General features: G+C 50.0%; 2 protein-coding genes and 1 long non-coding RNA gene across 6 annotated transcripts in view; 1 reads left to right on the forward strand and 2 right to left on the reverse strand.

Moving 5' to 3' along the window:
* The window catches only part of COL5A3 (collagen type V alpha 3 chain), a 60,084-nt gene extending 55,500 nt beyond the window's left edge, over positions 1-4,584 (reverse strand). Inside the window, exon 1 of the mRNA XM_072721492.1 lies at positions 4,468-4,584. Coding sequence (XP_072577593.1) covers positions 4,468-4,471 — 4 coding nt within the window. The 5' untranslated portion in view covers positions 4,472-4,584. The remainder of the gene's footprint in view (positions 1-4,467) is intronic.
* On the forward strand, positions 52-26,681 carry LOC112909746 (complement C3-like). Of its 3 annotated transcripts, none has more exons than XM_025985792.2 (41): positions 52-229; positions 386-593; positions 1,055-1,229; positions 1,415-1,485; positions 1,582-1,670; positions 1,753-1,835; positions 2,073-2,160; positions 2,907-3,009; positions 3,112-3,232; positions 3,475-3,590; positions 4,262-4,402; positions 4,484-4,693; positions 4,922-5,131; positions 5,635-5,796; positions 6,062-6,191; positions 7,097-7,177; positions 9,202-9,399; positions 9,558-9,669; positions 9,960-10,054; positions 10,159-10,298; positions 10,688-10,894; positions 11,610-11,661; positions 11,839-11,925; positions 12,104-12,307; positions 13,600-13,675; positions 13,901-14,069; positions 16,913-17,005; positions 17,167-17,320; positions 18,180-18,349; positions 18,523-18,681; positions 20,095-20,154; positions 21,463-21,553; positions 22,819-22,864; positions 23,918-24,005; positions 24,327-24,413; positions 24,624-24,729; positions 25,079-25,168; positions 25,533-25,619; positions 25,706-25,795; positions 25,904-26,039; positions 26,460-26,681. In XM_025985792.2, exons 1-41 carry the CDS (start codon positions 159-161, stop codon positions 26,590-26,592), a joined length of 4,989 nt encoding a protein of 1,662 aa, XP_025841577.2. In that variant the 5' UTR covers positions 52-158; the 3' UTR covers positions 26,593-26,681. The 3 variants fall into 3 exon arrangements, with proteins under 3 accessions (XP_025841577.2, XP_072577597.1, XP_072577598.1); XM_072721496.1 differs by having other exon boundaries at positions 82-229; positions 1,089-1,229; XM_072721497.1 differs by lacking the exons at positions 52-229; positions 386-593; positions 1,055-1,229; ... (3 more) ...; positions 2,073-2,160; positions 2,907-3,009 and having other exon boundaries at positions 3,131-3,232; positions 3,450-3,590.
* LOC112909747 (uncharacterized) lies at positions 17,417-25,974 on the reverse strand. 2 transcript variants are annotated; one of them, XR_011994474.1, is made up of 5 exons: positions 25,882-25,974; positions 25,126-25,250; positions 24,332-24,451; positions 22,475-22,596; positions 17,417-19,813 (listed from the first exon to the last, which is right to left on the reverse strand). It is a non-coding gene; the product is annotated as an uncharacterized lncRNA (long non-coding RNA). The 2 variants fall into 2 exon arrangements; XR_003233149.2 differs by lacking the exon at positions 25,882-25,974 and having other exon boundaries at positions 19,274-19,813; positions 25,126-25,753.
* Positions 26,682-27,212: the final 531 nt, after the last annotated feature.

The raw sequence follows: 27,212 nt of genomic DNA on the forward strand, positions 1-27,212 counted from the left end.
CCCTCTCGTTCCCCATTGGACTTATGGGAATTCCTTCCCCATGTCTGTTTAGATATTAACTCAATCAGGACAGGCCAAGGCAAACAGACCAGAGCTGGGGTGTTCAAGAGGATAGGCACCTGCGGCCTGTGGCTGCACATCACCCCACCCCCGCCGCCATGGACATGCCCTGGCCCGCGGGGTTGATTCTACTCCTCTTGAGGACCTCTCTTGCCCATGCCGAGCCACTGTGAGCCTGGGAAACTGAAGGCCCTCAGCCGCTGCCTGCATGTCTGTTGTCTGCATGATTCCCTGCATGTGACTCTGTCTCTCTGCTCCTGCCCACTCCCCCCACCCTTCCACCCCCACCGAGTGCTCCCATGCTCCTGTGTTTGTCTACTGGCAGGTACATCCTGGTGACCCCTCGAGCCCTGCGGGTCGGCACTCCTGAGAACATCCATGTACAGGCTCACTCGGACTCCCTGCAGCCCCTCACTGGGAACCTCCAGGTGAACCTCACCGTGTGGGACTTCCCCATGAAGAAAACAGTGGTGGCTATGAGACGCCTCACTCTCTCACCAGCAAACCACTTTATGGAACAGACATCTGTGATGGTACGTGACAGGCCTGGATGGGTGGCCACCAAGGGAGGTTCTGGGTCAGCAAGGATGGAGAGGGGCAGACTCTAGAAGGATTTCCCATGAGGGACACTGGGGAATAGATGCAGGGTTTGGATATGGTTATTGCTCCTCTTATGTCCTGTCCAGTTAGAAATCCAAAGTCCCCTGGGTCTGAGCTCTAAGAAGGGCAGTGATTAGCCGGAAGAGGTCTTTGTAAGAATTAATAAAAGGCGCCCTCTGCTGGTGGCTTGGGAAGCTGAGCTCGGACGGGATTGCATTCCCCCTTGGACTGGATGTCCTTGCGCAGGAGCAACCTGCAGAGCCAGACAAGACAACCTTGTTCCCAACGACAGATGGCCCCCATTCAGTTGTTTCTCCTGAGATCTGGCTCAGGGATTTGCTTCCAGGAATAGAGACTTCAGCAGAGCCTGAGGAGTGTGAGCATCTCTCCCCAGATTCCTGAGAGCCTGATATACCCCCAACAACCAGGGCAACAGTATGTCATCATCCGGGCAACGTGGGCATCCACCTCAAACCCTTCATTCATGGAGAAGATAGTGCTGGTGGCTCCCCATGCTGGCTACATCTTCATCCAGACAGACAAGACTATCTATACCCCTGAGCACTTGGGTAAAGCCCCCAAGCCCTTGGCCTAGGGCAGATGCTGACTCTCATTCCCTGTCTCCCCCACTGCCCTTCATATTCCATCCCCCAAGGTCTCCCTCTGTCCAATGACTCCTCACTGCCCAAGATCCTAATGACTATCTCCCTCTCCAGCTTCTGTCCAGAACTCAGAGCCTTTCTTCTCTCTCCAGTTCAATACCGAGTATTCACTGTGGACCACAAGATGGATCCTGTGGCCAGAATATTCACTCTGGACATCAAGGTGGCCTCTCTTTATGGGAAGATGGATCCCAGACACTGAGGTTATATCCTGTGCTGAAGGCCTGGGTCATGAACAACTCACCCCCTGTCCCCACAGAACCCGGAGGGGATCACTGTAATCAGCCAGAATCTGATAGCCAAGGAAGGTTTCTTCGCAAGCTCCTTTAAACTCCCAGAGATTGTCAGGTGCCTCGCTGGGAGCCCTATGGATGGAGGGATGGAGGCTCTCCTCCTCAGTCTCCATCTCTCCTGACTCTCTGTGTCTCAGTCTTGGGACCTGGAGCATCGAAGCCAGTTACCAAAGTGCGGCCAAGCAAAAGTTCAAGGCAGCCTTTGATGTCAGGGAGTACGGTGAGTAGGGTATGATGGTCAGGGCAAGGTGGGACCCACAAGAAACAGGGTGGGAAGTGGAAAAGAGGTCTCATGGTGCACCTACTGTGTGTGAGGGCCCAAGCTGGGTTCTGGTGAACAGGACACACGTTCCAATCCTTGGGGGTTGCCAGAGTCATTGAGGAAGGAGTGAGCAAGGAGGGGACAATGGGGGAACAGCAAAATATTGAGGGTGCCCACTGCCTTTATTCCACCCAGTGCTCCCATCATTTGAGGTCCAGCTGAAGCCAAATAAGACTTTCTTCTACCTTAACGATGAGGCTCTGGGTGTGGACATTGAGGCTTGGTGAGTCCCCTTGTCCCCAGCTTGGACATAGGACCAGGAATGCCAAGAAACTGAATGAGTAGAGAAGCCAGCCACTTCTGTGGCACTTGAGGTATGGTAGAGGTAGAGGTATTCTTTGCCACCCATGAGATATTTTTGGCCACCTACATTGTTTTGTGAGGTTGTCCAGACCATATCTGCCACCTGTAGGTAGTACAGACTATCCCTTCTGGTCTCTGGGGTTGTATAGGACACCTTGCCCATCTAATGGAGTCGTGCCATATCTCACGGCTTAGAAGGTCTGGAAGGTCTCTGAAGGTCTGGAAGGTTGCACAGGCACATTTGCCATCTTATGAAATTGTCCAGACCACCTCCACAGCTGTATGAGGTTGTAGAGACCATATTGCCCAGTCAAGGTTGTAAGGGCCATGCCTGCCACTTCTCAACATTATTCCTACAGCTCTAACATGCCATACATCCTGTCTAGTCTGTCTCACGAGGTTTTATGGGCTACTTCTACCATCTTGTGAGGTTGCACAGGCCACATCTGCAACCCAACATGAGGCTTTACAGGACATGTTTGTCACCTTCCAGGGTTGTGTAGATAAGCAATGAAACCATTCAAGTTTCCAGGGGCCACCTCTGTCCCTCCCAAAGATTTACCACTATCCCTACAGCCTCATGAGGTCATATATGACATCTCTGCAATCACATGAGGTTGTGTGGGTGCTTCAGAGACAGTGGGATGACCCTCCACCCACCCCCAGGTATATATTCAATAAGCCAGTGGATGGACATGCTCTGGCCATCTTCGGGGTGAAGCTGGATTCCCGTCGGATACCCATCCAGAGCTCCCTGCAGAGAGTGGAGGTGATTGAGTCTTGACCTCTTCCCCCACCAATAGCCCTTTCCATTAACTTTCCTGTCTCCCCAAGAAACCATCTCTTCTTCTCTCTTTGGCCCTGAGAGCAGATCTCTGAAGGCCTGGGCCACATCTCCCTCCAGAAGGATACACTGATATCCACATTCCAAGGCCCAGAAGAGGATTTCATTGGGGCCTCAATCTTTGTCAACATCACCGTGTTCTCTTCAGGTACCACTCTCACCCAAGCCCCTGGCAGAGGTCAAAACAGCATTCTTGCTCAACCTAGACATGTGACCACGGGACACCTCCCAGCCTGTTTCCATATCAGAGGAAGGTGAAAATGCCAGAAAGACTAAAAGGAGCTTAGATTGTGTTACTGTCTTCCCTGTCTTGGTGAAGCCAAGCAGCCTTTCCACTTCCCCAAGAAACTGAACCTCCTCCACAGACCTCACAGTCCCCCATCTCTCCAGGGGGTGAGATGGTCCAGGCTGAGACCTCCGGGGTGAAGATTGTCCGGAGCCCATACAACATAAAGTTCACCAGGACACCCCAGTATTTCAAGCCTGGGATACCCTTCCACTTTAAGGTCAGAGTCTGACTTCACTTCATCCAGGGATTCAGAGCTCCCTTCCCCTAACAGACCCCTCTCAGGAGACAAAAGCCTATACTGGACTCACCTGCCCCCCCCCCCCAACAATACATCTGTTTGAGAACTGAACCATCATGCCTCTTGGACCAATCCCAAGTCTTTCTCAAGTCTTAACCCAGGTCCCCCAAAGCACTGTGATGGCCCCACAATTTCTTTGTAGGGGGCTTAGTGGTCACAGTCAGGTTAGAAGGTGGTGCTCGAGGGTTATCTTGAGGCTACATTTGTACAGCAAGTACACTGTTTTTACATGCATTCATTTTGAGTGATCTTGGGGAGTCTGATGGACACTAGGAAAACTAGAGACATCCTTTGGTGCCAGTCCTACTAAAGATTTCCCCCAGCCCTCTACATCTCTCCATTCCAATTCCCTCCACCTCCACCCCACCAGCACACCAACATCCAGGGCCACCACATATGATTGCATACTCCAAAATTTGAAGGGGTGCCATACATAAAGACTCTAATATGAATGGTGCCCCTACTGTTGTTCAGTGCACAACTTGTACAGCTATACAAGGCAGTCTTGTCCAAATCAGATTCCCAGTACTCACTTCTCATGCCAGGCCACCCCCAGGCCTGTCTTTAATCTCACCCCAATTCCACCTCAGGTCTTCGTCTCAAATCCTGACGGGTCCCCAGCCTCTAGAGTCCTTGTCCAATGCCAAAACAATAAAGAGTACACCTCAGACAATGGAGTGGCCACCTTGACCATCAACACAGTTGAAAATCAGGAGCAGCTCTCTATCCTGGTACCAACCTAATGGGGCAGGGATGATGGACCTGTGTGAGCCAGAAGAGCTGAGAGTTTACTTACCCATCACTTCTCTCAGGTAAAAACTGCTGAGCCTCTCCGGCCAGAAGAGCAGGCTACAGCCAGGATGACAGCTTGGCCTTACTTGACTCAAGATGGGTCAGGGAACTTCTTGCACATTGAAGTGAAGATGTTGGGCACAGATATTGGCAGCAGCATCCAGTTGAGCCTTAACACAAAACATAAGAATCATGACACCAAGGACCGCATCACTCACTTCACCATCCTGGTGAGTGGCTAGGACTAAAACTTAAACTAAGGAATTATTTCCCTGGAATATCCCTGGCTAGCTGGTTTGGAGGCACTATGAACAGTGATGCAAAGGTGGGAACCATTTGGGTTGGCCTCAGACTAAGGAGCTAAAGCAAAGGAGCCGTGAGTCTACCTTGTGAGCTAAGATGGCCTCAGAAAAATGTTGACTCTACCCTTCTCATTCTTGTCCTCCCTTGTCTCCAAGGTCCTGAGTAAGGGCCGGATTGTGCATGCCAAATATCAATCAAAGCAACCTGGGAGTCACTACACATCAACCATCATTGATGTGACTGCAGAGATGCTGCCCTCCTTCCGCATCCTGGCCTTTTATTTACTGCCTCAGGGAACAGGTCAGGATCCTGAACTGGTGGCTGATTCCATATGGATTGATGTGAATGACAGATGCATGGGGACGGTAAGCCAAATTCCTTGAAGTTTTACATTACCATCATAAAGCTCGGATGGGCCAACAGGCTGTCCAAGTTGAAGGGCTCCAAGTCTGAAGGCAGGGGAGAGTAAGTGGAGATGTGCCCTTAAAAGCTCAACCTAGGGGCACCTGGGTGACTCAGTGGGTTAATTGCCTTCAGTTCAAGTCATGATCCCAGGGTCCTGGGATCAAGCCCCTGCATCAGGCTCCCTACTTATCAGGGAGTCTGCTTCTCCCTCTCTCTCTGTCCCTCCCCCTGGTTGTGCTCTCTCTTTCTCTCAAATAAATAAATAAAATCTTTAAAAAAAAAAAAAAAAAAGCTCAACCTAAGGCATGGAGACTATGCAAGTATATGGAGTTGGGATTGGCCTGGTGAAGTTCTGGATGCTCCATCAGAGTAATAAGGAGCATAAACTTAAAAGTGGACTTGGGGAAGCCCCTTGGTAGCATACAAGCCCCTTTTTCTGACATCTCTCTTTTTCCTGGCTCAGCTGAAGGTTGGTTTGAAGAAAGAAGGACAATTCCAGACTTTGGAGCCAAACAGCCTGGTGGAAGTAAAAGTGACAGGTGATGAAGAGGCCACAGTGGGGTTGGTGGCTGTGGACAAGGCTGTCTATGTCTTGAACAGCAAACACAAGCTCACACAGAAGAAGGTGAGAACACATGGGCTTTGGGCCAAGAGGTTGCCTAGAGGTTCTAACTGAGGCCTCAACTTCTTCAGCTGTAAAATGGGCAACACTGATGGATACAAGGATTCAAGGATCTAGAACACAGCTAGGGATTGGAAGGTGGTAAGAGCTCAAAAAAAGGGAGGTGGTGTGAGAATTATTATTTGAGCCAGCAATTACAGTGCACCATTGCTCCTTTCCTAAAAAGGTCATACAGCTTCCAAATCCAGGCTCCTATCTTAATCCACAGGTCTGGGATGTGGTGGAGGAACATGACATTGGTTGTACAGCAGGCAGTGGGAAAGACAAACTTGCTGTATTCAAGGATGCTGGATTGGACCTGAAGATGAGCACAGGGATGCACACCCTGGCAAGCTCAGGTACAGGAAGGGAGGGGGTGGTGGTGGAGGGGGGGCAGTGCTGTCTAATGGATAAGAACATGAAGTTTGGTGTCAGACAGGCTAAAATCTAGACTCCTCCCCTACCATGAGCCAGTTACAATTCCTCGGCTCAATTTCTCTGTCCATAAAATGGGGATAATAATAGAAGTGATTCACTACATCTTAGTTAAGATATAGATTTGGCCATGAGTAACAGAGATACAAACTAACAATAGCCTAAACAAGGTAGAAATTTATTTCTCACTCAGTAACAGTTCTGAGGTCATTCTGGGACTCAAGCTCCTTCTAGCTTGTTGCTCTGCTATTTTCCAAATGGCACCTCATCAGGACCTCATGCAAGGCAAAAATATGAAGGGAAGTGGGAAAGAGAGACACTTTCTCAAATCTCATTTGCTGGAACTCAGTCGTGTAGCCCTAGCTGCAAGGGAGACGGAAATGTGGTCTTCATTCTGAGCAATACACAAAAGAGACAGGTTTCGTTGTCACAGATAATGGGAGGGGGTGGATACTAGGGACAACTTGGAGTGTCTCCTTTCAACTATCAATAACAGTTTCTGTTGACTACAAGCTGGACACTCTACTAAGTACTTTTATATGCAGGATCTCATTGAGAAAACTATAATTATACCAATTTACCTAGGTGGAGAAATTAATGCTCAGAGAAGTTAAATGACTTATTGAAAAAATAATAAAATAAAATAAAATAAAAGACTTGCTGAAGATTGCACAGCTTTTAAGTGGTGAATCTTGAATATGAAGAGGCTATGGGATTAAATGAAATGATGCTTAGAAAGCACTGGGCATTCTGTAAGTACCCAATAAATATCAAGGATGTTGATAATGATCTTGACAGTGGCCCCTTCATTCTTCTCTCTGACCCTCAGACTGGCAGTGCCCTCAGAGCCCCCCTGACAGCCGCCGCCGCCGCCGCTCCCTGAAGAAGCTGGAGGCCAAAATAAATGCAGGTCAGAGCTAAACCTGGACATGCCCCTCCTGGCTCCCTAACCTACAGTATTCATTAGAGCTTAAAGGAGAATATTGAAACCACTCTAGGTACTTCAAGCAGAGAGGGAGGGATTTAATTATGGGAGTTTGGTACTTTCAAAATCATTAGATGGTCTGTAGGCTGCTTGCTGGAACTCAAGATCACCTCACTGCAGTTCTTGCAAAGCATGAAATCTCAAGAAACTACTGCCAATATCTCTTGCAATGCTGGTGGATAAATAATGAAACGCAGCAACGTGTGCAGTACAAAAACACACGTAGACTGGGGTTCACTGGTCGGTCAGCTACCACTGCCACAGAGAAAATGGTCTCCACTTCTTCCACCCTCAAAATCTTACACAACAGTGTCTCGGTGCAGGAATCTAATCATATCCAAAAGCCTAGCAGCAGGAGAATCTGGGAAATGTAGCTTTTAGATGTCTAGGCTCTGTGAGAAAAGAGAGTGTAGACAAAAGGAGAGATGGGTGCTGGGTGCCAGTGGATAATTGCTAGCGAACCTGACATCCCCAAGGTCAAAGTGCGGGCCAGAATAAGAAGCTCTGAGTCTGGAGTTCGAGGAAGATGGGAGGCAGCACTGAGTAATGTTAGAAACATGGATTCTATGAATATCAGATTTTTCAGTCTCTGAGCAATGGTTATGACTTTATGGATCTAAATAAAGAGAAAGTAAGTGAAGCCTAATAAAAATTGAGATAAAACTTTAACTCTAATTTTGGTATTAAAAAAATTACCCTAACATCCTGGGAAAAGTTTACAATATAAACTATTGTTTCATTTAAGGTAATGATAAGTTATATTATTTAACTGTGATCATATTATATGGTAAGCAATAAGATTTTTGAATTGCTATGTATTTTTATTTTTATTTTTTTTTTAATTTTTTTATTTATGATAGTCACAGAGAGAGAGAGAGGCAGAGACACAGGCAGAGGGAGAAGCAGGCTCCATGCACCGGGAGCCCGATGTGGGATTTGATCCCGGGTCTCCAGGATCGTGCCCTGGGCCAAAGGCAGGCGCCAAACCGCTGCGCCACCCAGGGATCCCTGCTATGTATTTTTAAAGATTATTTGTTTGTTTGTTTGTTTGTTTGTTTGTTTATTTATTTATTTATTTATTTATTTATTTATTTTGAAGAGAGAGAGTGTGAGTGGAGGGAGGTGCAGAGGGGAAGGGAGAGGGTGAGGGAGAGAATCTCAAGCAGACTCCATGCTGAGTGCAGAGCCTGACAGAGAGCTTGATCTCATGACCCTGAGATCCTAACCTGAGCTGAAACCAGGAGTCAGATATTTGATCGAATGAGCCACCAAGTGCCTGAGAATTGCTATATTTTTATCTTTAAGTGTATTCCTTCAGTTTGCTAACTTAGAAGCATTCGATTTGACATCATGCTTTACAAGTTTTATGTTTCGATTTTTTAAAAACACATGATGAAAATCAGAAATTGAAATGATAGGGCGCTTGGGTGGCTCCGTCAATTAAGGTCTGCTTTCAGCTCAGGTCATGATCCCAGGGCCCTGGAGTTGAGACCCAGGTCGGGCTCCCTGCTCAATGGGAAGTCTGTTTCTCTTCTCCCTCTGCCCCTCTCCCTGCTTGTGCTCTCTCTCTCAAATAAATAAAATCTTTTTTAAAAAAGAAGCGGAAATGGTATCTCTAATATGTAAACATGGTATTACAAATCCCTGTCAAGAAGGAAGGGGAGGAGGAGAATGAAACCCCAGCAGCATGGATTCCAGTCCCAGCTCTGCCACTTGACAGCTGTGAGATCATGGGCCAGTGAATTGATCTCTCTGTTGTGTAGCTCCCTCATCAGACCCCACCACATTGGTTCAATGTGAGGCTTCAGGGAGAAGGTACGAAGACCAGCATCTGCCGGAGTTATGGATAAATAGAGACTCGGTGTACGGGGCATTGAGGGAGATGGGCCCCAGCTTCTTCCGATCCCACTTAACCCCTCCTCCTCTGTCCCTTTAACTCTGGCCCACAGTGAACAAGTTCAAGACAGAGCTGGAGCGAAAATGCTGTGATGCTGGGCTCCGGGAGAGCCCAGTGGGGCTGTCGTGTGAGGAGAGGACCCGGCATGTCCGCTATGGGCCAACCTGCGTTGCTGCTTTCCTGAGCTGTTGCCATCTGTCTGAGGCCCTGACTAGGGAGGCCCGGGAGGAACAGCTGCTTTTGGGGACATGTGAGGAAGCCATGGCAGGAGGGAGGGGGTTGGGGCTCGCCTGAGGGGCATGAAGTGCCATGGGACAAGTCAAGGGGAGATATGGGCCATAAGAGGATGGGGTGGCAAGACCATGGGAGAGATGCCAGGAGACAGTGCCTCACTCCCACTTCCTCCAGCGGATGAAGAGGAGGACTTAGGTGACATCTTCTTCGATGACCAGCCTGTCCGGACCTTATTCCCTGAGAGTTGGCTCTGGAAGAAGTTTACACTGCCGAAAAGTAACTCAGGGTAGGACCACAGTTCCCATGACAGCATCTAGTCCCTGGCCCTTTCAGGCATCAGTGGATGTCAGTCATAGCCAGTGGCCCCCACTGGTGACAGCTCTCAGTATAGTCCCATGATAAGAACCACTCTGGATGGGGAGACAAATCCCAGTGGTTCCCCCAAAAGGACAACCCTCTAGTGATGATGTCTCTGATAGGGTGACCCACTGATCCCTGAACAGTGACTCCCAGTGCAGAGGCTATGCACTGTCCAGGCAGCACAAACTCACTAATGCCCACCTCCTACCCCACCAGTTCCAGAGGCATCTCCCACTACAGCACTCTTGTGAATGTGCCAGATTCCATCACCACGTGGCAGTTAGTGGCTGTCAGCCTCAAAGCCGGAAAAGGTGACCCCACAAGCCCAGAGCTAAGGAAATGGGAGAATGGTGGTCCTGCCCAGCCCCAGAACAGCTGGCCTCTGCTTAATGCTAACACATTCCCCTGGCTCTAGGTCTCTGCGTCTCAGACCCCTTTGAGCTGACGGTTATGAAATCATTCTTTGTGGATCTCAAGTTGCCTTCCTCCGTGGTCAGGAATGAGCAGATCCAGATCCAAGCCGTGCTGTACAATTTCAGGAGACAGCAGGTCAAGGTGAAGCCTGATCCTGCCCCTCCTCTCAAACCATCCACCAGTGTGTTTTATAAAGGGTTTGGAGTGTGTCCATTATTCAAAGGGGCCAGTGAGGTGGTTGCCCTTTTGAAAAAGCTTCTGGGGTATATTCTCATTTAAAACACCCAATAATCCCAGCAGATGGCTATTATTGCTTTTGATGTAGATGCGGGGAAATTGAGGCACAAAGAGATTAAGGGACTTTCCTGAGGTCATGCAGCACATATGTGGTAGGCAAGGTCTTCACTCTCAACCACTATGCTGTGCTGTCACCTACTTGGGATTTTTAGAGTAGGGGCAGGGAGGGAATTGTGACCAGGATCCTGGGCCACCCCCTGAATCAGGACCCCCGAACTGTCCACCCTGTCCAGGTCCGTGTGGAATTCCCCCACAAGGAGCTGCTGTGCAGTGCTTCGAAGAAAGAAGCCCCATCCCGTCAGATAGTGGTCGTGCCCCCCAACTCCTCCAAGATGGTGCCCTTTCTGCTTCTCCCACTTGAGACAGGCAAAGTGGACGTGGAGGTCAGGGTTGTGAGCATTGGGGTTGAGGACCACATAAGGAAGACACTTCTGGTCAAGGTAATGGGTGCCCCCACCTCTTGTTACTGGTATAGACTGCGGGGCTTCCCCAGGGCTCCCAGGCTGTGATCACAGGATGGAGAGGTATGCCCAGGATCAACAAACAGGCTTCTCAGAGGGGAATGAGGTACAAGAGAATGGATTTGAAAGTTCAGTCACAGAGCCCTCATTGTGGGACTTTGTTGTCAGACTTGGGTTCAAGCCTTGTCTCTGCTGTGTGACCTTGGCCAACTTAACTATTCTGAACCCTCATTTCCTCATTTTGCCAAGTGTGATAATCATCACACTCAGAGCTGTGAATAGCAATCAGAAAGCTGTGAAAATTATTTATATCACACATCGGACTGTGTGTGACCCATCAATAATATTTTATTTACTTCTCTTATTTACTTAATTCATTTATTTAACAAACACATGTTCAGCACTTAACAATATAAACTCTTTAAGAATAGTAACTCATTGAGCCCTAAGAACAACCATACGAAGTAGGAATCTTCTACGGATGAGAAAACTGAGTCACAAAGAGGTTAAGTAATTTGCCCAACGTCACACAGCTAGAACGTAGACGGGTTGGGATTTGAACCCAGATAATTGGGCATCCAGTCTGTGCTCTTTATAGCTAACTAATCCCTCCTCCTACTGTCATTGTGATCGTCGTTATTACTATTCTTGCTGTTATTGCTGTTTTAACTTGCTTCATCATTGCATCTCACAGGCAGGAGGGCAGATAGAGCAAATATCCCACAGCATCCTCCTGAACCCCCAAGGTGTGTGGGGTCTACAGGGAGCATGTGGGATTCTAGGGCCACATCAGGATGGAGGGAGGAGCTGAAATGAGGGGGTTTGGTCAGGTGGGCAGTCTGAACTCCTCCTGGCTCTGCACACCCTGACCTCCCCAGCCCCAGAATCTGCTTGTCATAGAAGGTTGTGTCTGCTCAATCCAGGTCAAACCCAGATGGAAGTAGTGCCAAGACAGAACTTTTTGAACATGGTGCCCAATACAGAAGCAGAAGTGTTTATCAGTGTCCAAGGTGCTTAGGACAGAGATGACTCCTGGGGGGAGGGATTGGGAGACTGGGGAGCTGGCTCCTCCCAAGCCTGCCTGGGCACAGGGGCAGGAGGGGTGGAGGGTTTGGGGTGCTCATGTTGTATGATCAGGGAGCCATGGCGGCTTAGGCCATTCCTCAAATGACTCTGCTCACCTGATAGGTGACATCCTTGGCGAGACAATCCTGGGTGCCCTGACATCTAAAGAAATGTGGAAGCTGCTGAGGGTCCCGACTGGTTGCCCTGAGCAGACGCTGAGCTCCTTGGCACCTGTGATCATCCTGACCCACTATTTGGACACCACTGGCAACTGGGGCAAGGTTGGGGTAGAGCTCAGGGAGCAGGTGATAAAGAACATTGTCAGCGGTGAGAAGGGTTCCTTCTGGGACCTCAACGAAAATGTCTGGGACTCTCTGGAAGGGTGGCTAGGGCACCCCAAGGGTTGAGGGTGGCCCCCATGGGACTCTCCTCAACAATCACATTCATACTCTGACTCATCTCCCGGGTTACAACCTGGTACCAAGTCCCCCAGGTACTCCTACATCTGGACCCCTCTCCCAGACTACAGTCTGACAACAGACACCCTGGTTTACTCCTAAAGCAGCAGCCTCCAGGTTCTGTTATATCCAGACCCTGTCCTAGGTTACACCCAGTCAGTGCCAAGCCTTCGGTTATACCCTTAGAGAACAGCCAAGCAGAAAACTCCAGAATAACCCCCAGTGGTGGCCTCCCTATTACCCCTTTCCAGGTTATATCCACACCTCCCAGGTAACTACCAGAAATGCACACTCCTGGTTACACCTAGACAGGTGTAACCTCAAGTTAATCTGGGCACTGACCCCTCTTCCCAGTTACACTCAGACACCAACTCTCCATTCAGGTGCTCTTAACAATACCCTCAGGTATCATCCAGACACTATCATCCCCAAAGTTACCCCCAAACCTCAAGCTCCCAAGCAACCTTCATGTAATACCTAAGTATCAATGCTCAGAATACACTTGAGAGGTACCCCTCCCAGATTATACCCAGGAGTAGCCTCTCCTAAACTACACAGACACGGGACGACTGGGTGGCTTAGTGATTGAGCATCTGCCTTTGGCTTAGGGCATGATCCCAGGGCCCTGGGATCAAGTCCCCCATTGGGCTCCCCTGCTTCTCCCTCTGCCTGTGTCTCTGCCTCTCTCTGTGTCTCTCATAACTAAATAAATAAAATCTTAAAAAAAAACTACACACACACACACAGACACACAAATTTGCACAGACACAGGGACATCCCTAATTTATAGCCAAGAAACAACCCTCAAGGAAACTCCTAGGTCGTGGCCCCCAGAGAACCCCTTCCCTGGGTTCCACTTCCCACAATCCCCCTGAGCAGCAATCCCCAGTCATAGCCTTCCCCCAGAGGACCCCAATGGGGTGATTTCCCAGGTGACTCCCAGATGACACTGCACACAGCTCCCAGAGTCACACCTGAGCCCTATAGGCACCTCCTGATCCACCTAGACAAATCCCCTTCTATGGTTGCATCTAGATGTGATGCACCCCCAAGTCGCACCCACATCTTGCCCCCTAGATTATGCCTGATAACTGACTCCCCTTCACAGCTACACCCAAATGCCAAATCTCCCTGAAAGTTCTCCCCCACGCATTTCCCCAGGTTACACCCAGATGCTGACCCATCGGAGTGAACACGGCACCTACCACACCAGCAAGGGAAATCCGGGAAGTACCTGGTAAGAGCAAGGATTGGCAGCCCTGCCACCACTGCCCTGAGTGAAGCCCGAGGGCCAGCCTGGGACTAGATGACCCCAAGAGCACCCATGCAGTGAGGGCTTGGGGCAGGCAGCCTTTGGCCCAGAAAGATTGCTACCCCCGGAGCAGCAGGAGTAGACTGCCCCTAGAGTAGATGCCCCTGTCCTAGAATCCCCTGGCTGCTATCACCCTGTGTCCCCCGACAGGCTCACGAGCTACGTGTTCCGGGTCTTTGCCTTGGCCTACCCTATCATGACAACCAGCGTGCTTGACCTGCACTCTCTCTGTACCACTGCCAACTGGATCATCACTCAGAGGCAGGCAGAGGATGGGCACTTCTTGGAGGAAGGCGCCGTGATCATGGCATGGATGCAGGTGCCCACCCCAACCCACCCCCCCACCCCACCCCCTCCTGCCTGGCCTGTTCAAATAAAACCCAGGCTCTGTGCACTGATAGATGAATCTCAGGCCCCTGACCTGTTTACAGGTAAAAAGAGAACAGGAAAAAGCCAGGGCCTGGCACCCAGCACCACATGCCCCTGCTCTGGACCACCCTGCACTCTGTTACTATGTCACAGGAGCTGGGCACATCTGGGACCCCAGCTCTCTCTCACCCCCACTTCCAGCAGGCTCCAATCCTGGCTCTCTTTCTTCTGGGCTGAGTCTTCTGAACCCCCTCCCAGCCATCCCTACCAAAGATTCCTTCTCATCAGCCTCCAGGAATAGCTTTCAAACAGTCTGGGATGTCTCTCCCCTGTTCAAACACCTTCTATGGCTCACCGCTGACTATGACAGTGTCTCTCTATTATATGCCTCTCTTCTGTATCTCTCTCCAAGTTTTATCTCTCACTACTCCCGTCACAGATCCCTCCAACTCACTGTGTCTTTACTTAAGCTGCACTCTCTGTATGGAATAGCCATGCTCCATCCCTTTTTCTTTTCCCTGGCTGGCCAAATTATGCTTTATCTTTACATTTAGCTCAAACCCACCTCCTCCAGGGGTCTCCCCTGAATACCAGCCCTGTGCCTGTCTCTATTACTGCACCTATGACAGTAGAGATGTCATTCACTCATTCAACAGACATTAATCCGGCAAAATCTGTGTACCAGGCCTTGTGCTAGACAGAGGGGAGACAGAGCAGTAAACAAGACATTTACAGTCCCTGCCTTGTGGTACTCACAAGCTGGGGTGTGGGAGGAAGATGGAAGTGCACCAAATAATTATAACTAGTGATTGTTTACATCGCAATTGCGCTAAGTTCCATGGGAAAGAAATACCAGAAGGTAGTATTTAATGGGCCATGCCTGGTCAAGGAACCTACAAAAGGAAGTGGGGGTAAAGCAGCAACCTGAAGGAGGAATAGAGTTGGTGGAGGAAGAATAGGAAAGATAGCTCCAGGCAAAGGGAGCAGCACATGCAAAGGCCCTGAGGCTCTGGCACATTTGAGGAAAAGGAAAGACCAGAGCCCAAAGATGGGAAAGGAGGTAGTCTGTCCTGAGACCTGAGAGGGAGGAAAGATACCAGGACCTGAAGCCTGTAGGGCCTTGGGGACCTCTACGCTGAGTCCTTCTCGTTGGGGGCGGGGGTGGAGGAGGGAGCGGGTCTGGTTCATCATAGTTGGCAAATGTTTGCTGAATAAAACTCTGGGTGAATGCATGAACCCAGAAAAGACAGATTGCAACCCCAGATGAAGGGAGGAGTTAGGGAGTGGGGAGGCCTGTGTGAGCGAGCAGGCACCAGATGCCGCACAGAAAAGTGGTACAGAGAGGGGCTACAAACAGGTTTCACTGGCTCACAGATCAGAGTTTCTATCAACAAACATTTATCAGGCACCTACAATGTTCCAGGAACTGCTCTAAGCACTGAGGACCTGGGGCAAACAAAATAGATAAAACTCTTTGCTCTCATGGGGTGGATGCTCTAGTGGAGGACAGACAAGCAATGAGCATGAGAGAGACCTAAATGATGTGACATGCATGTTAGAAGGGATATGGGGAAAGACTTAGGAGAAGGGCAATCAAGGTGATGGGGTATAATTTTGGAAGATGGTATTTGTACAGACCTGAGGAGGTGAGGGAGTAAGTCACATGGATAATTAGGGAAAGAGTGTTCCCAGAAGAGGGAACAACATGTGCAAAGGCCCTGAGACTGGAAGTGCCCAGTATATTTGAGGAACAGTGAGGAGGTTGGGGCAGAGTGAGCAACCCTGGAGGAGAGATGGAGGAGGAGATCTGATAGAGGGGATGGGACAGATTGTGCAGGGCCTTTGGGGCTGCCAGGAGGACGTGAGCTTTTCCTCTGAGTCAGATGGGAGCCATAGAGGGTTCTGAACTGAGAAGGGGCACAACCTGATTTCAAGAGTTTACAGGCTTTATTGGCCACCGTGGGAAGAAGAGACTGTGGGGTGGAAATTAATTCCTTGGGGCTCTTATAAAACATGCCACCAACTGGCTGGCTCAAAACAACAGAAATGTACTTATTTTGTCATAGTTCTGAGGCTAGAAGTCTCAGATCAAGGTGTCAGCAGGGCCATGCTCCTTAAGAAGGCTCTGGGGAGGAATCCTTCCTTGTCTCTTCTAGCCTGATGACCTCTGTCAGTCTTTAGCATTCCTTGACTTCTAGGTGCACCACTCCAACCCCTGTCCCCATTTACCCTCCTTCTTTCTATGGGTCTTCAAATGGCCTTTTACAGACACTAGCTACTGGATAGTCCACTCTAGTCAATGTAACCTTCTATTAACTAATTACATCTGCAAAGACCCCATTTCCAAGCGAAACCCTATTCTGAGGTTCTGGATGGACATTAATTTTTGGGGGGGAGGGCACTAGTCAACCCAGTACTGAGGCTGAAGGTGGAACTAGAAGACTAAAGAGGAGCTTGAACCCTAAGTCAGTCATTTACTAGCAGGGGGGAGACCACCCTCTCTGACCATCACTTTCCTCATCAGGAAAATGGGACTGCTGTAAGAATGCTTTGAGATAGTGGAGAGTTTAACACATCACCCTCCTTGGCTGTTGGCTTTGGTTGGTAATGCACACCCCACATAAACACATCTTAACATGGTTCCTCCTCTTCCTCTCTCTCTCCCCACGCTGCTTTCAGCAACCTCCAGCCCAGAGCTGAGCACCTGGAAGCTTTTCAAGGTCACACAGGAGAGGTTGGGGAAAGTCTCTTCAAGACACTAGGGAGATCACGGGTGTGATCTTGTATCCACAGGGTGGCTACCGAGGCTCTGAAGCACACATATCCCTCACAGCTCTTGTCCTGATCGCCCTGAATGAGGGGAAGGACTTGTGTCGGGGTATACAGGTAAGATCCAAAGAGGAGGGAGACTCTGCAAGCCCTCTAGATTCTCTACCCACAGGAAGTCCCCCCATCCTCATGTCCCTCTCAGTGCATTCCTCCCTTCTAACTCTTAGACACCTTTCTTCTAATAGCCTTCCTCTGGTTCCCTCTCCCTGACTTTCTAGAGTTTGACTGCCAGCATGGAGCGAGCCCGTAGCTTCCTGGAGGAATGCCTTCCAAAAATTCAGACAACCTTTGCCGTAGCCATAGTCTCCTATGCTCTGGCCCTCACCAATAGCCCCCGAGCCAATGACCGACTGGACAGCTTTGCTAGCCACGGTGAGTGTAGGCCACTTCTTAACCAGCTTATGTGTTAACCACGGCCATGGGGGCAGTGGGAGGGGGATTGTGTGATTTCAAATTTAGCAATGTGTGATTCATCACTTAGTGTTTATTGAGCATCTATGGTGTGCCAACTCTTTAGCTCAGACTCTGAGAAACCAGGGTAACCAAGAATGATATGGTCCTTGCTCTCAAAGGTCCCATCATCCCTGGAGGAAGCAATTAGAAGACAAACAGATCAACTACAAATTGAGACAAACAATAAGATGATAATATACGAGATGGGTGGGAGAGATGATGAAGGAAGAGGAGTATAGATTGGAGAACTGGAGAGTCCTCTGTGAAAAGGGGATTCCTAAGCTGGAATAAAAGATGAGAAGGCCCACCTATGTGAAAGGCCAAGGACATTCCAAGCTAAAAGAATGGCATGTGCAAATACCCTGAATTTAAAAGGTGCTTGATATGGTCAAGGATGGAAAGAAGGTCATAAAATGTGGTTAACTGACAGGAGTCTGCCTCCCATGGCCTGCCCTATCTCATCCCCAAAGACCCTATACCATCCACTTCATTACTCAAGTCAAGAGGAATGGAGTTAGGAAAACTCACTTGCAGGGGGACCAGTGGGACATGGAGGAGCTTCTCTAAACCTTAATTTCCTTGTCCCTAAATAGTTAAGAGTCCTCCTAGAGTATTCTGAAAATAAAATGTCCATATGCCTCCTCAAGGAGTTTCACATAAAGGAAGTGCTCAACAAAATAGTGGACGAGAAAATTCAGGCCAGATGACACAAGGAGAGGACAGGTTTAGGTAAGAAGGGCCCAGTTTTGGGAGACAAAGTGGCCAATCCATCTCCTAGATAAAACCCACTGGCCAGTGGACAACCTGGAGGACTCCCTGTACACCATTGAGGCCACAGCTTATGCGCTGATGCAGAAGGTGGAGTTGGGTCGACACAATGAGACGCACGCCATTGCCAAGTGGCTACTGGAGAAGCGGGAGCTAGGCGGAGGTTTCAAGTCCACCCAGGTGACCCCAGCCTCGGAAAGAGGGGGTGGGGGGCCGCTAGCCGAGGTGCTGACAAGGCCTTCTCGCCGGAAGGAGCTGCCCGTGGTGCTGATTTGCCATGCTGCGGGGTGGGGGGGGGGGGGTCCTGGGGCGCTGTCGGTGGTGCTGATACGCGGCTCCATCCCAACCCCTAGACCACCGTGGTGGCCCTTGAGGCCCTCACCCGCTTCCGGGAAGCTGTCCCTTTTAATAGTGTCCAGGATCTCCGCATCCAGATAAGCGTCCCCAAGAAAGCCTTGAACTTGGAGTGGTACATCGATCAGAACAATGCCTACCAGCTGCGGTCAGCAAAGGTAGGGCACTGAGGGGCAGAGCCATACAGAGGTGGCACTGGGGATGAGGTCGAGAGTCATGTCCTTGCCAATCTGCCTCTCCAAGATTATCTTACAACCAATGTCTATACTGTTGATGTGTTGATTCATTTATTCCACCATTTCTTGAGCATCGATAGTGGGCCAGTCATTCTCTTGAGCAATGGGGATGCATTATGAAAGATCTGTGCCCTCTGCCCTCATGAAACTTACAGCATAGAAATAAACTAAGACAAAAAGTATTTTAAGATTTCTGGAAATAGGGGATCCCTGGGTCCCCTGGATCCCCTGCTGATCCCCAGCAGTTTAGCGCCTGCATTCAGCCCAGGGTGTGATCCTGGAGTCCTGAGATCAAGTCCCAGATCAGACTCCCTGCATGGAGCCTGATTGTCCCTCTGCCTGTGTCTCTGCCACTCTCTGTGTCTCTCATGAATAAATAAATAAATAAAATCTTTAAAAAATAGATTTCTGGAAATAGGGAAAAGAAATGTGTGTAAAGGGGAAAAGATCCTGGGTGTGAGGAAGAAGATAATCTCCATGATCTTATCCATGGAGGAAGTGATATTCACCTTCAATATTTTAACCCGTCTTTATTGACCAATTACTCTATGCCAGACATTGTTCTAGGTGCTGGGAACTCAGTCATGAACAAGACAGAAAAAAAAATCCATCTCCCTGTAGAATTTTATACTCTAATGGGTGAGACAGACAGTGAAGTAAGTAGAATACGTAGTATGTTACATGATGGCAAGTGCTACAGCTAAAAAATTAAGCAGAGGGGGAGGATGGGCACATCATCGAGTTGCAATTTTAGATAGGAAGGTCAGGAAAGTTCTCAACAAGATGGTAACATTTGAGCAAAGATCTTAAGGAAAAGAAGGAGCAAGCCTTGTGGATATCTAAGTAGAAGAAACAGGCAGTGCAAAGGCCCTGAGGCAGAAGTATCCCAGGAATAACAATGGGTTTAAGCAGGGGTGATGTGAATGGATGTGAATTTGTAAAAATTTCTCTCCAGCTGATGAAGGAAGAATGTATGATGGAAGCAAGAGTAGATGTAGAGATGCCAGGGAGAAGAATCTTGTGGTGGCTTCGTGCACAAGGAGCTCTGTAAACACTGTAAAGTAGAAAGATTGACCAGACGTACATTAGTACACAGCCTGAATTGGCCGTTGTAGTTGATCTGTGACAGTGTAGACATCACAAATGCTCTATCAAAAAGAAAAAGTAAAACAAACCATCTATGTGGGGAGCGGGGGGAGCAGTGAGTTACTAGACCCCGAGTTAGGGAAATTACTGAGGCCTCAGTGCCCATGTGTGCTTTCCTTCCCAACTCCGTTGTATTCGAGCCATGTTTTGCTGCCTCTGTGCTCAAATCCTCTTCTTGCTTCCTTTCAGTTCTCTTCCCAGGATGACATAGAGATCAAAGCCAGTGGCAGTGGGAGAGGCACAATCTCGGTAGGTCTGGTGTCCCACCATGAGATCCTTAGCTAGAGGCGCCCAGGTGGCTCAGGGGTTAAGCATCTGCCTTTGACTCAGGGTGTAATCCCGTGTCCGGGGATCAAGTCCTACATTGGGCTTCCTGCGAGGAGCCTGCTTCTCCCTCTGCCTGTGTCTCCATCTCTTTCTCTCTCTGTCTCTTATGAATAAATAAATAAAATCTTTTTTTTTTTATGAGATCCTTAGCTGAAGCCCACCACCACCACCACCCTTATTATTGGAAATAGAGGCAGTCTATTACAAGATTGAAATCAGCAATAATTTTAGCTACCATTTAGGGCACTACCATGTGCTAGGAATCAAGTTAAGGACACCTCAAAACCTGCCCCTAGAAAGTTGGTAAAAATATGGACTCCATTTAACAGGTGGGGAAATAGGGATCCCTGGGTGGCGCAGCGGTTTGGCGCCTGCCTTTGGCCCAGGGCGCGATCCTGGAGACCCGGGATTGAATCCCATGTCGGGCTCCCAGTGCATGGAGCCTGCTTCTCCCTCTGCCTGTGTCTCTGCCTCTCTCTCTCTCTCTCTCTCTCTGTGAGTATCATAAATAAATAAAAATTTAAAAAAAAACAGGTGGGGAAATAGAGACTCGGAAGGGTCTTCACTTGTTATAAATCAAGAGGGAGGAGAGGTAGAGGCAAGAGGTCTTTGGGCCTGTCTACCCCTCCTATGCTGGGTCCCTGAATGGGTGTCTCTTTCTTTCCCCTCAAAGGAAGATTCTCCCTCCATCGTGTCTTTCAATGCCCAGAGGATAACTCTGCCCTTTCTTCCAATATCTGGGGGCCCTGTTATATCTTCTGGCTCCATGCCCTGTGGCCCAGGAGGACAGACCTCTTGTTCACTAAACTTGAGGCAGACCGTTTTCCTATTTCTGACAATGGAGTCACAGTTGAAGCTCTGCCTTTGTGGTGTGACTTTGGGAATGTCATCCTCCTCCATGAGCCTCAATTAAATTTAAATTAAGTAAAATTAAAAATTCAGTTCCTTGGTTGCACTAGCCACATTTCAAGTGCTCAACAGTTATATGAGGCTAATGGCTACCATACATGTACAGCACAGGTAGAGAGTATTTCCGTTACCTCAGAAAATCCTATTACACAGAGGTGGTCTAGACTCTAAAGAGTGTTCTGGTCACTGCACCCAGAAATTCGGGGGGCACAGACTTTGCTGTGAATTAGCAATAGGGGCAGAACCTGGGCAGGCAAGGACTGGAGTGAGGAGGAAAGGAGTGGGTAGTAATAGTTTCTGACACCTTCCCTGCCCTGGCAGATCCTGACCATGTACCACAGGTCCTCAGAGTCCTGGGAGGGCACCTGCAACCTGTACCACCTGAATGTGACTCTCCATAGTACCTTGGAAGGTGAGCCTAGACCCAGGGATTCCTAGACCTTCTATTCTATTATTTTATTTTAGCTTTCACTTAGTAAGCACATTTATTGCCTTATTCAACTCTTCAACAAATATTTATTGAGCATTTACTATGTGTCATGCCCTGTTTCTGGATCCTGGGAACACAGGTATGAACAAGAAAAATATCCCTTCTTTTCCTGAATCCTCCTGGAAACAAACAATAATACGACAATAAATAAATTATACCCCTACAGCCATTCATTTATAACAATCTTCATTATAAAAAAAAATATATATATATAGCACACTTACATGATAAGTACCACATAAAATAAAGCAGGAAAAGGTGACACATACTTGGAGGAGGCCCAGGGGAAGCTGTCTGAGGAGATGGCTTTTGAGCTCAGACATGAAAGAAGTGAGAGAATGAGCCATGAAGGATCTGAGGGAATAGCATTCCAGGCAGATAGAACAGCAGGTGCAAAGGCCTGGAGGCAAGAATGAGCTCACTTGGTTTGAAGAAGCCATCGTGGCCACAGAGGAGCAAGGGGCAGGGTTTTCGGAAAAAGAGTTGGAGAGGTAATGGGAGCAGATGGTGCAGGGACTTGTGGGCCATAGTGGGAACTTTGGTTTTTGTTCAGAGTGAAGTGGAAGCTATAGAGGGTTCTGAGCAGAGGAGGGATATGACCTAGCACAGGTTTGCACGGGCTCTCTCAGGCACAGACTGCAGAGGACAAGGACAGAAGCTGAAAGACTAGGGAGGAGGAGACTGCACTGGTCTTGCAGGAGATGATGGGGGCTGAACTGGGGTAGGGGGCTGTGGAGATGGTCAGAAATGGGATCCTAGAGTTCCTAGACTGAGGTACCAAGGAGGAAGAGACAGGACCTGCCATTGGAAGCTCACTGTAGGGATGAGGGGAATAAGACTCACCAGTCCTAGGACTTTTAGGGACTAAAAGTGACCAAGGCTTTGGCTTGGTTGCATTTCGTCATCGTCGTCGTCGTCGTTGTCGTCGTCGTCGTAGTAGTAATGGTAGTAACAGTAACATAGTTCTGAAGCACGGATAAGGCACTGTGTTAAGTGCTTTACTTGCATTAACTCATTTAATCCTACACCTCCCCTTGGTTGAGAATATTATGCTCCCTACTTACAGATTTGGTAACTAAAGCATGGAGAGTTTAAGCAACTTGCCCAAAGTCACAAGGTAGAGCCAAGATTTGAACCCAGGACACACTGTGCTACCTAGACTCTAAACTCCTGGCTTCTCTCTGCAGATAATAAAAAGGAGGAAGAGACCTTCCAGCTCCGGATGGAGACAAGGTGAGGGCACTAGGATCTTGGGCTGGGCAGGAGGAAGGCCTCACTTCCTGGTATCCAGACTCCTTACCAGCTTTCCTTGTGTACCGAATGGAGGGTGGGAACCAGCCAAGCTTGCTTCTCCATGCTTACCCCCTCATCCTACTACCCATCCTGCCCTCCCCTGCCTGTCCCTGCTGCCTGCCTCCCACCCTGCCTTCCCACGCTTGTCTACCATCCTGCGCCCCCCAATCCTGTCCTTCAACCTGCCATGTCCTGGGATGGTGGGCTCCACCACGGTGAACACGCTTCATGTCCCAGATGACCAAAACTGGTTCCAAGCCCACAACTCTCTCCATCTTCATCTTCTCCAGACATCCTAGCCCTCACCCCAGTTTTGTTCTGTCTCCCAGATGCCCTCACCTGGGTCTGCCCCAGATAAAAACACTTATTGAGCATCTGCTGAATGCCAGGCTCTGTTCTAGGAACTGAAGGTACAGCTGTGAGCAAGTCAGCCCCTCTCTGCCTGGTAGAGCTCACAGCCTATCAGGGGAGACAGACAATAACCAAATAATCCTCCAGAATCTATGTAAAATGACACCTGTGACTAAATACGGCAAAGGAGAAATCCAAGGAGCCACAGGAGGGCAAATTAGAGAATGATCTGGTGCATGGGCTGGAGAAGGCTTCCCAGAGGGAGTGATGGATCGGTGGAAATTGCAAAGATGCAAGGATGTTTCAGGGCAGAAAGAGGAGTGAGGACTCCAGGCTGAGCACAGCATGTGCCAGGGTCCGGTGGCAGGAGCGGGATGCTTAGAAGCAATTGGGTGAAAGCTGGCTGGGAGGAGGTGAAGCAGAAGAGTGAGACAAGGCGTCTGGTAAAGGTTGTTGAGCAAGGAAGCCACCTATCAGATTCCCATTTGCTACATCTGTCAGCTGCTGGGGGCAGAGGGGTAATGGGGAGACCGGGAGGAGGCCACGGACTGCACCCATGCAGACATGAGATGATGGCAGTAGGAGCTTTGGGGAGAGGCAGGAGGAGAGTAAGAAGAGACACCAGAGCTGTGAAATCCCCAGGTTCCAGGGAAATCGAGAGGCCACAATGAGCATCATAGAGGTCTCCCTGCTCACCGGCTTCTACCCCAACCAGAATGACCTCAAACAGGTAAGGTCCCACCTGTCTCCTCTTGAGCAGGCGGGGGATGCCCTAGCAACATCCCACACTCTCCGTGTGGGCACAGCGGTCAAGGCCCCCAGGTTAATGCCCCATGGTCAGTAGCCACAGCCAACTTTTGATTGTCTCCCTGAATGACCTTAGACAAATCCTTGCCCTGATTGTGCCTCAGTTTCCCCCGATACTGGTGTTGATGGGACAAGGACTGGGAGCTTGAGAGTGACTTCACACTGACCAGAGCTCCTAGAGCTGGGGACCTGGTGGGGTGGGGGGCGGTCTCTGCCAACCTGCAAGCCCCACCCTTTGCCCCAGCTTACGAGCGACGTGGAGATGTATGCCTTCCAGTATGAGACCAAGACGAGTTCCAGTGACAGCACCGTTGTCCTCTACCTGGAGAAGGTGAGGAAGGTGTCCTCTTCCAGAGGCCTGTGAGCAGCCTGGTGGGCGGAGAATCCAGGGTCAGCACCTTGGGCAGTGTTGCCAGAGAGCCATGGGGTCTGAGGTCAGCTCCTCAGGCCACAAGGCCATGTTGTCAGTGTCATGGCCAAGGCCCTGCGGTCAGTGCCCTATGGTCAGTGGCCCTGGTCAGCTCAGGGTTCCCTTCCCCAGCTCTCGCACAAGGAAGACACAGTGCTGGGCTTCCGGGTCCACAGGATGCTGCAGGCAGAGTTCCTGCAGGCCGCCCAGGTCACCATATATGACTACTACGAGCCTTGTAAGCGTGGGTAGGGGTTGGGGGGGCGGTGGTGGGGTATCCCCTGAAGGGACTGGGAAAGACTGGGCCAGGTGGGAGGGATGGAGGGGCTGGGTCAGGAAGGGTGAGGGGCCTGGACATGGGGCGGGGCACCGAAAGGGGTGGGGTTGAGGGGCGTGGCCTTCCCAGCAGGTCAAAGTTGTGGGGAGTCTGGAAGGGGATGGGACGCCAGGGCAGGGTAGGGTGAGGGGCTTGCAGGGGGGTGGGGTGGGGGGGAGGTTGGGGGGAGCCTTCGGGGGCGGAGCCAGGGGTCACCCAGCCGGCAGGAACGCTGGCCCAAGCCAACCCCAGGCATTCCTCTGTCTCTCAGCCCGGAGGTGCAGCTCTTTCTACAACCTGCCCTCAGAGCGGTCTTACCTGCAGAAGATCTGTCACAAAGATGTCTGCAGATGTGCGGAGGGTGAGGTCGTGGGGACGCTGAGGCCGGGGCTGCCAGGCTGAGGATCCAGGAGCCCATCATCACCTCCTGGCTGTCTTATGGGCTGAGTTTAGGCAAAGAGAGTGAGACAGGAAGACAGAGACAAAGAGGACAGAGGCCCAGACACAGAGACTGACACACAGAGTCAGGCACAGCCAGAAAAGGGCCCAGATGGGGGAAAGAGACCCAAAAGAGACATAGAGAAGAAGAGAATACCCTACAGACCAGAAAGGCCTGACCCAGAGATCTAGAGGTGGCTGGCCAGGGGCCAAATGGGGGTGGGATGGGAGGAGGCCCCCTCCCTCAGCACAGCCAGAGCAGCTGCCTTGCCCTCCCAATGCTCCAGAACAGTGTCCATCTCCAAGGAAGGACGGCAGCCAACTGAGGCAGGAGGAGCTCCAGGCAGCAGCCTGTGAGACAGGCGTGGACTTTGGTGAGTGTGGGAAGTGGCAGGAGGCTGGAGGAGGTCCACCTGTAGGCCAGATCCAACAGGACACCCTCCCGTCCCTGCTTTCCCAGTGTACAAGGTCAGGCTGGAGTCTGTGAAGGCCTCCACCTCCAACCCCTACATCTACTACAACATGAAACTCCAAGCCATCATCAAGGGTGGTATGTTCAAGGGGACAGAAGAGGCGGTGTGAGGTTCTACCCCAGGAACCCCATTGTGCAAAAGGGCCAGGCCTGTGTACGCTCACACATGGGTCTCCTTTCCTCCAGGTACAGACGCTGCTGTGCCCCTCACCATGAAGAAATTCATCTCTCATGCCACCTGCCATGACTCGCTGGGGCTGCAAGAACAGGAGACATATCTCATTATGGGCCACACATCGGACCTTTGGAGACTCAAATCTGAGTGCGTGGGGGACTCCTGCTGTCCCAGGACTCAGGCGGGGGCCCCCTTCCCAACCCCAGCCCAGTCCCTGGTGTCAACATTTCCTATTAGCACCTGTCACCTATCAACAGGAGTCTCAGGTTTCAGGGCAGCCCTAAAGGGAGGTATAGACCACTGTACAGCCCCAACTCCAGGGAACACCATTCACATGTAGATGTTGTAGACGTAGATAAAGATTCCGTTTTCCAATAAAGGACACTAAAGAATCAGAGGAAGGGGAGCCTTTTCTAATCACCAGCCACGTGGGCTACAGGCGGGGGACCCAAGATGGCTGGTGGAGTGGACATGTGGCTGTGGCTCTGGGAGACTGCCAATCAGGGCGGAGGAGGGCAGGGAGGGCACCAGGCTCTCCTCACCCTCTTTGCCGTCTCTCACCCACAGGTACATCTACGTCCTGGGCAAGAAGACTTTGCTCATGCAGTGGCCATCAGATGGGGATGTGGGCAAGAAGGAATTGTTGGACCAGATGAAGGAATTTTCAGAATATATGAGCATTCACGGCTGTGAGTCCTGAGACTCTGAGGTCTCCACTGCCCTCTGGAGTTTGTTTCCAAGCTGGTGCAGGCCACTGGGCTTAATTGCAAATAAAGACATTGGAGTGGATCCCTGGGTGGCTCAGGGGTTTGGCGCCTGCCTTTGTCCCAGGGCACGATCCTGGAGTCCCGGGAGCAAGTCCCACATCGGGCTCCCGGCATGGAGCCTGCTTCTCCCTCTGCCTGTGGCTCTGCCTCTCTCTCTCTCTCTGTATCATAAATAAATAAATAAATAAATAAATAAATAAATAAATAAATAAATAATCTTTCAAAAAAAAAAAAAAAAAGACACTGGAACATCATACCCAAAGTCCATACATTTGTCCCTGTCCCAACATTCATCAAGGGCCCTGCACAACCTGCCCTAACATCGCAGTGACCTGCCTCCTCCCTCCTATTCCATTTCAATTACACTGGCCTCCTCTGTGTCTTCCCAACACCCAAGTAGATTCCTACCTCAGGGCCTTTGCACACTCACTGTTTCCTCTACCAAGTACACCCTGCCCCCAGGTATCTGCATGGAAGGAACCCTTCCCTTATTTGGATTTTTTTCTTTCATATGGCTGAATAACATTCCAGAGTTTAAATGTTTAAATGTTGC

This window comes from Vulpes vulpes, chromosome 9, assembly GCF_048418805.1.
Source record: "Vulpes vulpes isolate BD-2025 chromosome 9, VulVul3, whole genome shotgun sequence".
NCBI classification, from domain to species: Eukaryota; Metazoa; Chordata; class Mammalia; order Carnivora; family Canidae; genus Vulpes; species Vulpes vulpes.